Source organism: Balaenoptera ricei, chromosome 10 (assembly GCF_028023285.1).
Source record: "Balaenoptera ricei isolate mBalRic1 chromosome 10, mBalRic1.hap2, whole genome shotgun sequence".
Classification (NCBI taxonomy): Eukaryota; Metazoa; Chordata; class Mammalia; order Artiodactyla; family Balaenopteridae; genus Balaenoptera; species Balaenoptera ricei.
The window spans coordinates 41,751,857-41,764,893 of record NC_082648.1 but is presented as its reverse complement, the minus strand read 5'-3'; the positions used below and the strand labels follow the sequence as shown (position 1 = coordinate 41,764,893).

General features: G+C 48.6%; 1 protein-coding gene and 1 non-coding gene across 2 annotated transcripts; both read right to left on the bottom strand.

Annotated features, from left to right (window-relative positions):
• Positions 1-5,139: 5,139 nt before the first annotated feature.
• On the bottom strand, positions 5,140-11,736 carry LOC132373169 (tubulin alpha-1C chain). Its single transcript, XM_059935843.1, has 4 exons — positions 11,626-11,736; positions 8,598-8,820; positions 8,307-8,455; positions 5,140-6,231 (listed from the first exon to the last, which is right to left on the bottom strand). Exons 1-4 carry the CDS (start codon positions 11,626-11,628, stop codon positions 5,257-5,259), a joined length of 1,350 nt encoding a protein of 449 aa, XP_059791826.1. The 5' UTR covers positions 11,629-11,736; the 3' UTR covers positions 5,140-5,256.
• A 651-nt stretch (positions 11,737-12,387) lies between these two features.
• On the bottom strand, positions 12,388-12,494 carry LOC132373870 (U6 spliceosomal RNA). Its single transcript, XR_009505526.1, has one exon. It is a non-coding gene; the product is annotated as a U6 spliceosomal RNA (small nuclear RNA).
• Positions 12,495-13,037: the final 543 nt, after the last annotated feature.

Below are 13,037 nucleotides of genomic sequence, written 5' to 3'. Positions count from 1 at the left end.
TGATGGGGACAAAAAAGCTAAATATATTCCCTATAGAACCCAGCACAGTGACTTGCACCAAACAGATTCTTCAAAAATAATGAATGAATTAAACTTAAAAACTGCAATAATTGTTATAATAGTATAATTGGACATGATTGCCTTTGTCAAAGACATTTCAGTATTAGTTCACTGTTGGGCTAGACATCTCCAGTGAGCCAAATGAAATACTTAATAAGAAGAGAGTGGAGTGGGGGAAGGGGGTGAAGTGTGACAGCAATGAGATTGTACTTATACCCACCTCCCCAATGAATTAAACTAATTTGTGAATGTAAACAAAATTCTCACGTAATTAGGAATGCTTTATATTCTGTTCTCTTTTTTATAAGAGAGAGAAAAAGAAGTCTTCTGGTGGGGAGACCAGTGTTCAAAAGCATTTCCTGTATGATGACTAAAGAAGACATGTCTCTAGTTCTGTAAGACTCTGCTGCTGAATAGTTTTCTCCTGCTGCAGAATCAGAGGGACCATCAGAGGAGGAAATAACAGTTTTTCCAGAACCTGATCAGGGCTGACAAACTCAGAGACACCAATCTCTTGCAATGACTGGGGCAGTGACAGGCTAATAAGATGTCAGCAAAGGGGACTTTCTCCACGGGACTGAAGATGGGAACCTTCCCCACCCTAACACACTGGGTGTATTTTCCCTTCACCTTCTGCTGCCCTGTGACTGCCAGACAGATACTGTGGCAGTGGGCTGCAGGAGCCATCTGCCTGGGTCATCTCTGCCAGCTTCACCTTGTGGCCTTGGTTGGCAGGAGCTGACCATCCTGGCCCCAGTGCTTAGGGGAGCCATGCTTCAGGTGAGAGCTGTCCTGTCTGCACGAGTCCAGCCTGGTGGTAGCAGCTATCCACCAAGGACAGACTCCGTATCTCTACGATCTGAGAATTGATCCCCTGAGATCAGAAGGAGGCCTGAAATAAAGGCCCCCTCACTAGGAAGCTGCAGCCTGGACAGTGGCGACCAGCTGACTTTGCCCCTCTGGATCAGTGTGCTGCCACCCGGTCCCAGGAATGGGGCTCCTGGGAGGCGATCTGACAATAGCAGAGATCTCCTTTCTCCAACAGCTGTTCCACCTAGAGCTCCACACAAGGGCTGGCCTCCGTGTCCCTTCTCCCTGAGAACTGGACAGGCTGCCAGGCACGGTGACGACTTCCCCTCCGTGTGCTCGGAGGCTGCTCGGCAGAGTGGAGTGCTGCTTTGGAGGCAGAGTTCTGGGCTCAGAGTTCAGTTCGGCCACTTGCTCTGTAGCCTTAAGCTAGATGCTTAATCGCTCCAAGGTTTGATTTCCTCAGCTGTGGAAAGGGGTGTGATGACATCACCTCACGGGTGCTGTGAAGATCATGAAACACCCAAGACGTGAAAGGGTCTTCCTGCCACCCTGACAGAGCCTCCTCCCCTCCCTCCCACAACCCCAGGCAGGGCTGCCACACACCTTCCAGAAGTCAGAGGCCTGAAGACAGGCTCTCTTTAAGCTCTACCCCGTCTGGCCACCTCTGGCCTGAGAGCAGGCTGTTTGACAGATTCCTACTGGAGCAGAGACATCTGCCAGCTGTCTCCCAAACACTTGGGATGACAGGTAGACCAGCCAGCACACTGGTCCTCGCAGCTATTCTCTCCTCCTCCTCACCCCAACTTGAACCACAGCTCTGCTGGGGTGCCCACTGGCCTCTCCCAGGGTGGGCAGCCTCCGTGGGGTGGAAGCAGATTGCTCCACGGATCAGGTCAGGTGAGGGCAGCGTATAAGCTGCACAGCCAGAATCTGGGGCCCTAGCCAGTCTTGGAGCTGCACCCTCTTAGGCTTTCTCCATTTATCCCCATCAAGCCTCAGTGGCCTCAGCAATGGCTGCAGTTCTGAGCCCAGACTTTCCATTTGTGCTCAAGGGCAGATCAGATGATTGTCATCCACAAAGCAGTGACCTAGACCTTGGGGTATGTTTGTTCTTGCTGCAGGCTAACTTCTATTCACTCTCTCGCCAGCACAGGAGGGAGAAATCATCACTGCAAGGACAGATCCCTCCCCAATCTCTGGCACTTTGCTCTTTCAATTCTTCAGGCTCTGTTCTACCGGAATATTTTTTCTCAGCTAAACTCTTCTTTCACCTTCTTTCCCTGCCACACCGTAGAGGCTGCTTAAAGGTTTCCAACCCTTTTCACATCTTGGCAGAAGATAATTCACCTGTAAGACTTACAGAGGTCATTGGAGGGGCTCGCTACTGGCCAGGGGTGACCGGCCCAGTGGCTTCAGGCTCTTTAGTTTCCACCAGGCTGTTCTGAAGGCTGAGGGATGATAATCGGCAAGGCCTGAATCCCATTTCAGGGCACTCAGCTTGGTACATGTGGGTTCAGAGAATGGACCTTTCAGGTATTGTGGGGTATCATGCCCAGCTGAAGCTGGATGATTTATCTGTTCCTTCTCACACCCGAATGTCCTCTTCCCTCCAGAGCTCGCACTGTGGCAATCAGCAGATACCCCAGGTTGGGAAGGTCTCTGAGTACAGCTGGGGTGACCAGCCACTCCAAGGCTCATTTTCACCCCAGAACTCCCATGCTCAGGCTGCAGAAGGAATGTGGCCCATCATTTTGAGTAGCAATAGCTGACTTTGTACTCAAGGATGGGGCTGGGCTGGGCCTTGCCCTGAAGGGCATAAGACCACGGTTGCTCTCATGATGAATGCTGCAAGACCCTTCCAAGCACAAAGTCGAAACAGCACAGGCTGGAAGCTGTGCTGTGCTCCAAGACAGAATGTGCTTTTTTTTTTTCTTTGCTTTTTTTTTTCTGGTGTGCTTCATGGCTTGCAGGATCTTCGTTCCCCAACCAGGGATTGAACCCTGGTCCTTGGCAGTGAAAGCGCCAAGTCCTAACCACTGGACTGCCAGGGAATTCCCAGAATGTGCATTTTATTTATTTATTTGTTTGTTTATTTTTGGCTGCGTTGGGTCTTCGTTGCTGTGCCTTCATTGCTGTGCGCAGGCTTTCCCTACTTGTGGAGAGCGGGGGCTGCTCTTCATTCCGGTGCGCAGGCTTCTCATTCCAGTGGCTTCTCTTGTTGCGGAGCACGGGCTCTAGGCGTGCGGGCTTCAGTAGTTGTGGCGCGCGGGCTCTAGAGCGCAGGCCCAGTAGTTGTGGCGCACAGGCTTAGTTGCTCCACAGTATGTGGGATCCTTCCGGACCAGGGATCGAACCTGTGTCCCCTGCATTGGCAGATGGATTCTTAACCACTGCGCCACCAGGGAAGCCCCAGAATGTTCATTTTTAAAATGCTCTCCTTGGCACGGTGGATAGGACCCCGCGCTCCCAATGCAGGGGGGCCTGGGTTCGACCCCTGGTCAGGGAACTAGATCCCACATGCATGCCGCAACTAAGAGTTCACATGCCACAGCTAAGGAGCCCACCTGCCCCAACTAAGACCTAGTGCAACCAAATAAATAAATAAATATTTAAAAAAATAAAATGCTCTCCTTAAAGACTAAGGGGGCAGAGGTGAGCAATGGGTAAGAGGTGAAAACACCAGGAGGAAAAGAAAGATGGTAACGGAGCACCATCGGAATAAGCTCAGGTGAACAGGTCTGCACCCAGCTCCCCCCTCCTGCCACTTGTTTGGCCTCCCCTCTCAGGCCAGGACCTAAGCACCAAAGCTGGCTCCTCCCTTCGGCATGACCTGGCCCTCTGATCATCCTTGTCATTTTTCATTGCTCGGTTCAACATTATAGGCCACACCACTGGTCCCTGAGCACCAATCACCAACTCTCCAGCCACCCGCAAATTCATGTGCATTCTTCCCCCACCCTCATCTTCTCATAGTTGCCTCCTGCCCCCCCCTCAAGAACCACACTGCTTCCAACAGGTTCTCGGAAGAGGGTCCGAAATAGGGAGCTCTCCTCTCCAATCTTTCTTACACACACATTCCTTCAGTTTTCCTTATTATTCCCCTACTTCAAATATTCCCAATGACATACACTGGGTCAAGGACCAACACCATAACAACCTGAAACTATTGTAATTTTGTGTCTCGGCCTGCTCCACTTTCTCCAAGCAGTAACTTCTACTTATTTATTTAGCTGTGCCGGGTCTTCATTGCAGTACTTGGGATCTTAAATTGTGGCATTCGAACTCTTAGTTGTGGCATGTGGGATCTAGTTCCCTGACCAGGGATCGAACCCATGCCCCCTGCATTGGGAGCACAGAGTCTTAGCCACTGGACCACCAGGGAAGTCCCCAAGCAGTAACTTCGTTTTTTTTTTTTTTTTTTTAGGACTGTAGCATTTTTAAAAAATTAATTAATTTATTTATTTATTTTTGGCTGTGTTGGGTCTTTGTTTCTGTGCGAGGGCTTTCACTAGTTGCGGCAAGCGGGGGCCACTCTTCATCGCGGTGCGCGGGCCTCTCACTATCACGGCCTCTCTTGTTGCGGAGCACAGGCTCCAGACGCGCAGGCTCAGTAGTTGTGGCTCACGGGCCCAGTTGCTCCGCGGCATGTGGGATCTTCCCAGACCAGGGCTCGAACCCGTGTCCCCTGCATTGGTAGGCGGATTCTCAACCACTGCGCCATCAGGGAAGCCCCAGCAGTAACTTCTTAAAGCACAATCTTATCTGCCATTGTAGGTTTTGGCTAAGTATGGAATAAATCAGCACAATTCCAAGCCCTCCCCATATGACTCCAATATTTTATGAATAATGACGGCAATAGTTCTGGCAGCCTGGCTGGCGACTTGAATTTTGGCTCCACCATTTATTAGCTATGTTACCTAACCCCTTGCTACTCCACATATGGTCTCAGCCGACCAAGAACACCTGGGAGCTTTAAAAAAAAAAAGAAAAAAGGCAGTATCTGAAGCTTCACCTCAGACCTACAGATTCAGATCTGCAGGAGATTCACATCCACATTGAAGTTTGAACACTGGCCCAATGTGAGCCTGTTGCCTCACAAAATGATTTTATAACCAGTCATCAATTCAGGTCTAAGTGAAATAGACAAACCCCTTGGCACAGTACACAGAAGCCACTTGAAACACTGAGCAAATGATAAGATGGAAACTGCCAGCCTCCTCCATCCCAAACTGGCCTTGAATAAGCAGAGCAAATATTTACTGATACAGCTTGACACTGAAAACAGAAATATCACTTTTATTGACAAGATAGGGCCACAATGGGCAGCTCCACAGAACACAAATAAGACAGTCCCAAGACAAAGAGTGTAAAATTACAGCAGACAGGTTAATATTCTTCACCCTCCTCCTCTCCCTCAACACTATCAGCTCCAACCTCCTCATAATCCTTCTCAAGGGCAGCCATGTCCTCACGGGCCTCAGAAAACTCTCCTTCCTCCATGCCCTCACCCACGTACCAGTGAACAAAGGCACGCTTGGCATACATCAGGTCAAACTTGTGGTCCAGGCGAGCCCAGGCCTCAGCGATGGCTGTGGTGTTGCTCAGCATGCACACAGCTCGCTGTACTTTGGCCAGGTCTCCACCAGGTACCGCAGTGGGAGGCTGGTAATTAATGCCAACTTTGAAGCCAGTGGGGCACCAGTCCACAAACTGGATGCTGCGCTTGGTCTTGATGGTGGCAATGGCAGCATTGACATCTTTGGGAACCACGTCGCCACGGTACAACAGGCAGCAAGCCATGTATTTACCATGGCGAGGGTCGCATTTCACCATCTGGTTGGCCGGCTCAAAGCAAGCGTTGGTGATCTCTGCTACAGTAAGCTGTTCATGGTAGGCTTTCTCAGCAGAGATAACAGGGGCATATGTGGCCAGAGGGAAGTGGATGCGGGGATAGGGCACCAGATTGGTCTGGAATTCTGTCAGATCAACATTCAGGGCTCCATCAAACCTCAGGGAAGCGGTGATGGAGGACACAATCTGGCTCATGAGGCGGTTAAGATTAGTGTATGTTGGGCGCTCAATATCGAGGTTTCTACGACAGATGTCATAGATGGCCTCATTGTCTACCATGAAGGCACAATCAGAGTGCTCCAGGGTGGTGTGGGTGGTGAGGATGGAATTGTAGGGCTCAACTACAGCTGTGGAAACCTGAGGGGCTGGGTAAATGGAGAACTCCAGCTTGGACTTCTTGCCATAATCAACAGAGAGACGTTCCATCAGCAGGGAGGTGAACCCAGAACCAGTTCCCCCACCAAAGCTGTGGAAAACCAAGAAGCCCTGAAGACCTGTGCACTGGTCAGCCTGCAAAAGAAAGGAGTTTTAATTTTAGCCTTGGTGAAAGGTGCAATGACTTCTTTGAATCCATAATCACATTGACTGAGATCTTTAAAAAAAATCTTCTGAACAATACCTGCTAAGAAAGCAGTCCTAAAGAGCTTCTAAGTGCTAAGTGATTCAGAGAAACTTTTCACAATCAATTCTTGGGAGCTGGAGGGAGGGGATCTGTTAAAAGGCTATTTTAAATGAACTGTTTTCACTTCTGCAGGCAGAGGAATCATGAGGTCTGGAATGAATGCAGGGCTCAAGTTTTGGTGACTGGGAGGGCAACCTCTGGTGCCCTTGCTGTGACCGCAGAACAAAGGCAACCTCTTATCAGTTGGAGAGCTACCAACAGCAGGCCTGGGACCACCAGCCCCGTACAATGCATGTCTTACAGATTTCGGCAGCTGCTTTCTGAGCTGGAACACAACAGAATAGCCAAGATCCAATGCCCCGGTGCTGGAGTAAGGCCGGGTCTGGATCTGGCTCTACCCGTTCCTTGCCGTGTGACTTTGACCAAATTCATTTCTCAATCTCAATTTTCTCGTTTATTAAATGAGGAGAATAGTAACCTACTTCAGGTTGTTGAGAATTAAATGAGTATCTGGAACAGTGCTTGGCACAGCAAGCACTAGTTACCAGAAAGTCTATTCATTCTGGGAAAGGCGATTTACTGTCACAATTCCATGTCCTTGTGTCACTGGGGCTTTCCACCACTTAACTGAGCTATTCTGGCTATTGTATGAAAGGATGATTTTGTCATTTCAAACAAAGTATTCTGTTGACAATCTTCACTTCTCAAGGTGCTCAGAGATTTGTGGACATTCTCTACTGAGCCCCTAGTTCACTTCTCCTGTGGGTCCATACTCTGAATGAGATCAATGCCAGGGTAGACCCTAGTCTACCAATTTCACCCATTAAGCCTCATGTGGACACAGCAATCACACCAAGGACAAATGCAATTGTTTTGGTAGTTAATGAACTTCACTCCAGAACCCTCAATGGCTTTTACTAGGTTTATCTGTCCCTAAAGGCAGGTCCTGATTTCCAAGTCAGTACTTGTAGCTGAAGCTTGATTTGCAAACATAGGAACCATTAGCCCAGTTTTGCTGGGGAGACTATGATAAACATCTGAAAAAGTATGAAGCCATGAATGATGTAAGGCCATTCTTCTTAGAATAGACCAGTTGTTGCTGGGCTTCGCATAATGTGATTTCCCGACAAGCTATTCCACCCAGGCCTTCATTCTTGATTTTTAATCACTTACAAGCTGCCCACATGCCTAAGGAGCAGAGTCATCTGACTGCCAGACTCTTAATTAAAATGATCCGAACAGAACACTTATCAACTTTACCGACGTGAATAGTTGCCTTAGATTTTTCTGCCCCAGGGCCAGTCCACACTGCCCTGAGCCCTAGGAGGAAAACGAGGGTACTGCTTTTTTTGTGATTATATCTTAATACTTTCAAAGTTCCAATGACTTATACTTGCTTCTGTAACAAGGGAGCTCCCTTGACTCCACTTTCAGTGTTGTTGGAAGTTTCCAGGGTCAGCTATTTCTAGTCAGTGTTACACTGGCTTCTTTTGCTATGAACTTTCTGTAATAACATGTCAGCAGTCCAATTTTTATGAGTTTGATCAATTAGTTACATGCCAGTCAGCCACCTACTCACTGTGACTAAGATGACCTAAAAAGGGATGTCTCAGCCTGAAGCCGGGAAGCTGCCTGATTAATATGAACAAGGATGTTTAATGGTCCTTAAATGTCAGTAAAACAGTTAAGGTATCCTGGTACTCACCTTGACTTCAGGTAAACTGCCCTCACTGAATGAGAAATTGCCCAAATCTGCCTTGTTAAGACACAGAAAGAGGCAAAAGAACACTATCCCCACCCCAAATAGTTGTCCCATAACTCAGGACCATCTGGTTTAGAAGTCCGGTTATTTAGTGGGCAGTATAAAGCTCATTTTAGTGTGCAAAGAATGACTCTTGTAGTTTGGTCTCTCAAAACTGTAAGAGAAAACTCTCATCTACTTTAAATAAAGTACTGTGTTTACCAGTTTCCGAATTCGGTCCAAGACGAGGTCAATGATCTCCTTGCCAATGGTGTAGTGACCGCGGGCATAGTTATTGGCAGCATCTTCCTTGCCTGTGATGAGCTGCTCAGGGTGGAAGAGCTGGCGGTAGGTGCCAGTGCGAACTTCATCTGGAAAAGGAAAACGAAGCAGCCACCCATCACTAACAACCTGCACAAGGCTGCTCGACCCCAGGGCATCAGTGGAGCCCCCAGGACACACCTCCTGTCCCAGACCCCTGGGATCTCATTGGGGTTACTGAGGTCAACTCACCAATGACCGTGGGTTCCAGGTCTACAAACACTGCCCTGGGCACATGCTTGCCAGCGCCTGTCTCACTGAAGAAGGTGTTGAAGGAGTCATCTCCTCCCCCAATAGTCTTGTCACTTGGCATCTGGCCATTGGGCTGGATGCCGTGTTCCAGGCAGTAGAGCTCCCAGCAGGCATTGCCGATCTGAACACCAGCCTGGCCAACGTGGATGGAGATGCACTCACGCTGTGAGAGGAAGAAATGAAATGACAGAATATGACACATCAGATGGGACATTTAGGAATGATTCACCGTAAATGACTATTAACCTTCAGAAGAGATCAGCACCTTTCTGGAGGCCACTCCTGCCCAGGGACTATTTCACAAGCAACAGCCTAACTCAGAGAAAATGCTTTGGAAAACCATAGATATGTTAATGAACTACTAGGCAAGACCAGGGACCAGACCTTCGCTTTGTAGCCACATTAGATGTTCAAGGTCAGGTTTCTACCTTCAGAATGACACAAACTGCTCTAGCAAAAAATTTCCCCAACTCCTGGGAAATATGCCTTCTGATTCCTTAAAGGCATGCAAAATTCCTCCTTCCAGCTCTGATTCATTCTCTATATGACTGTGTAACTAGAGCTCATTCTGGTCCCTCTTTAATCCTATTCTTTAAAGATAAGAGCTTCTGCCTCTCCCTTTAAAACCAGCTTAAACCAGCAAACTACAGCCATATGACTCATGGAGAAAACAACAGATAAGCAGCAGTTACCTGTATTTTAAAAACTGTGGTCAGAGGCAGCCTTTTAACCCTGTGGAAGAATTTAATCTTAAGGAAAAACATTTTCCTTCACTATCAATGCATCTTGAGGGGAGAGTGGTGGGGAAGGTGGGAGGAGGACGGAGACACATGGTAATAAAAGCTAGAAGTGTCACCAAGACTTAATTAATAGTTTAAGAAATTAGCTGTCTTCTAGTAGAATGTACATATATCTCTGGCAATGTGGTGGAAACGTCTATAATTTCAAAAATGTAACGATGCTAGGATGTTACCAAACTCATTTCTGCTTAGTAAAATAAGGCAGTGAACATAGAATCTATACCCACAGACTTAAGAGAAAAAATAAAAGGATTTTTATTGTATTTCCATCATAAATCAGATTAGCGGCTTTGGAGACAGAGGTCTTTCAAATATCAACACCAAATAAGAGGGTTTCAAGTTTTTAAAAACTGCTAATAAGAATCTAGTTAAAGAAAATTCAACACCACCTCAGATCTCAAAGGGCCTAGTTTCATAACCCAAGATAAAAACCCCAGTCACTCACAACCTTTGATTTATGGTCCCCTCCTTCTCACCTACACTCCCCATAAAACAATCATGGTCTGCTGACCTCATCAGCAAGCTCACTATTACCTGCCTCTCCTTGCCCAGCTCTAGAGCTGTGGGAGAAAGGGGAGTTGTTTGTTCTAATGAACCCATGACTATTTAAAACTGCATCATGTTTACCTTTAACTGGACTTTGGACAGTCCACAGCCCTAGAAAGCAGGAGAGAACCAGAGATCTGTCCATGACAGCCCCAGGTCCCAAGGAGATAAAGTATCTGAGATGATCCTGTCATTCTAATGAAGCACTTCTACTGAAGCCTTTTGAGTTTCTTTCATTGTGCAACGGTATGGTTTAGACTGTGGCCACTGCTTGCCCTCCACTCTCCCCTGGCCACTCGGGAGATGAAGTGAGACACCGGTGATGGAGTCACTTAGTCTAGCCTTAACTGGATAAGCAGCCCCTGTCCCTTGTTTAAAAAAAAAAAACCAAAAGAACTATTAATCTAACCAGTGTTTGCCTTAATAGGTCTGCTGCTACTGCTGCTCTCCTGCCCTTTAAACAGTCCCACTTCTTACTTTCTTTTTTTCTTCTTCTTTTTTTAATTGGGGTATAGTTGTCTTACCCCACTACTTTCTGAAACACGTTTTTACCAGTATCTTTTTGGTCTTGTCTGGTAAAAAGCACTCAAGCAAGTTGTTACAGTCAGACATACGTTTGATAACTGTGGTAGTCCCTAAAGAGGTAACTATTTATTCACTGCATTGCTTTTTAAAAAGATATTATTTTGAAACATTTGATACACACGGCCTACTTAAGGTAGACTTCCAACAGATATTTCCTCAGATACTTGTTTCCAATACCTCTGGAAGCTATATAGAAAATACTCAAGTTGTGCGTAATTTGAGGTTTCTTTAAAACTAAGAATACTTTGTCAGTACTAGTTTACTCTGTGACTTTATATAAGAAAATCTCTCTTTATGGACTCTTTTTTTTAAAACCTGTAAGTAGAAAGCTTCAGCTATAAACACCCCACTAAATTAACACGAGAAATGCAGGATTAAACAACGTGACAGTAATTCCCTTCAAAGGAGGAGCCTGCCTACATCCCTCCAGGTGGATTGGTGCGAACGGAAGCGCTCCCCCCCCACCCCACCCCGGCCCGGCCACAGGTGAGGATGGGTGCGAACGGAAGCGCTCCCCAGAGCCCGACAACAGGTGAGGATGGTGCAATTGAAAGCTCTCGCCAGAGTCTGGCCACAGATGACTCAGCAGCGAGTCATAGGGCGCTGGAGAGGCAACGCCTAGAAATGTTTGCAACTACCGTGCGGGAGCACACGAGATGCTCCAGGGTCCTGTGCGTAAGGCAGTGGGAAAGTGAGATCATTTGCGGAAATGGGAGGGATTTTCAGGTTTCACAAGTCCTTGGGAGCCAGTGTGAAGGCTCCCTGGCCTTCCTGGAGCGGTAGCGGGCCCTGGGGGGATGGGTGCCCTCTATCTAGGATCAAATAAATGGGCTTTCCACTTCCACCGAGGGCAGCGCCCAGGCCGCGTCTTCGAGCCGGAAGAGGAGTATCCCGGGTGAACTCGGCTTTCCGCATGGCCACCAGAAGCCAGTTTGCCTGGAGGCGTCCGGAACGTGGCCCCACGTGGACTGGGGTCCCGACGCCCCTTCGGACTCCGCACTCTCCCCGCAACGCCACCGCCCGGGGACCCCACTCACCATGACTGAGACTTGTAGGGTTCTGCGGGGCTGGAGGAGGCGAGGGGACGGTCACGAAGCTCTCCCACTGACGGACTACCAAGGAGTCCGGGGGAGAAGTAGTGAGAGAGGAGGCGGCCCCGAGGGATCCTATATACCCCGACCCTGGCCACGTGTCGGAAGGGCGGTCACCGGACCCGCCCTGGCCTCCGCGGCCCCGCCTCCGAGCCCAAGGTCCCCGGCCGGATGCCCGATTTTACCCTGCCCGCGGAGAGAGGAGGGGCGCGTGGCGCTGATTGGTGGGTTCAAAAGTTCGAAACGAACTCTACGGAACAAGCCACAAGAGCCCGGAAGGGGAGGAGGCATCCTGGGGCCGGAGAATGGGCCGGTGGGGTGGGAAGGAGGGTGGACACGGTGACTAGAAGGAGAAGGGAGGCGAAGCGTCTGCACAGCCCTCAGTGGGTGCGGGAGGCGTCAGAGGGCAACGCCTAAGCGAAAAAAGGCACCGAGTTAAAGGGAGCCCCAGCGGGAGCCCCAGGAGCGTGGCTCCTCCCGCTGCCTGCCCCGCCCCCGGGGCCCCAGACCCCGGACCCTGGAGGGGCGGCCCAGCAGCACAGCTACCCACCGGGCCCGGCCTACGCGGGGCCCCGTCGCCCGCTCCCCTCGCAGCTGAGGGACTTCCAAGAGAGAAGGCCTGGTTCCCCATTCCAGGTCTTAATTACCACGAACCGGCCCGAAGCCCTTTTTCTTACTTTTTTTTTTTTTTTAATTTTTCAGTGTTATAAAAATATGGAACCCTTCACGAATTTGCGTGTCATCCTTGCGCAGGGGCCATGCTAATCTTCTCTGTATCGTTCCAATCTTAGTATATGTGCTGCCGAAGCGAGCACTTCTCACCTTTTTTTGTTGCTTTTCTTTACTCATTTTCCTACCTTCTTTTATTTATTTATTTATTTATTTATTTACCTACCTTCTTTTAAATGAACCTTTTGGTTCCTAACAGCAACCTCCTTCCACTTGGTGCAAAAGCAGGTTTGTTGTTGTTTTGTTTTTCAGTTCATTATAATATTAGCCTGGGGTCTATGTGCTTGTGGTTGGCTTGTATTTACCATCCTCCACTTTGGTGGGGGTCTTAGTTTCTGTACAACAACTCAAAGATATGCATCAGGCTGTTGTTATCTTTATCCCTTCAGGAGGAACTAGGTGTCCTGTGACTCTAATCAGGCCTAATCAGTAACTGCTTGGGCCTGCTCTTTGGAACTCAGGAAAGGCCTGGATTTCTTTTTTCTACAGATAAGAAACAGGGGACACGGAGGGGCTTTTGAAGCCGGGAGGGCCCCAAAGGGTGCTGCTCAGTTTCACTCTGACCATCCCTGCAACAGTTCATTCCTCAGAAGCGTCCTTTATTTCATTTGTTTTTCTTTCTCTGCAGC

Bases quoted from the DNA above. Each gene is read 5' to 3' on its own strand.
- LOC132373169 (XM_059935843.1), bottom strand. The intron at 8,456-8,597 runs GTGAGTTGACCT...TTCCTTTTCCAG, and splicing joins CCTGGAACCCACGGTCATTG to ATGAAGTTCGCACTGGCACC. The intron at 6,232-8,306 runs GTAAACACAGTA...TTTCTTTTGCAG, and splicing joins TGGACCGAATTCGGAAACTG to GCTGACCAGTGCACAGGTCT.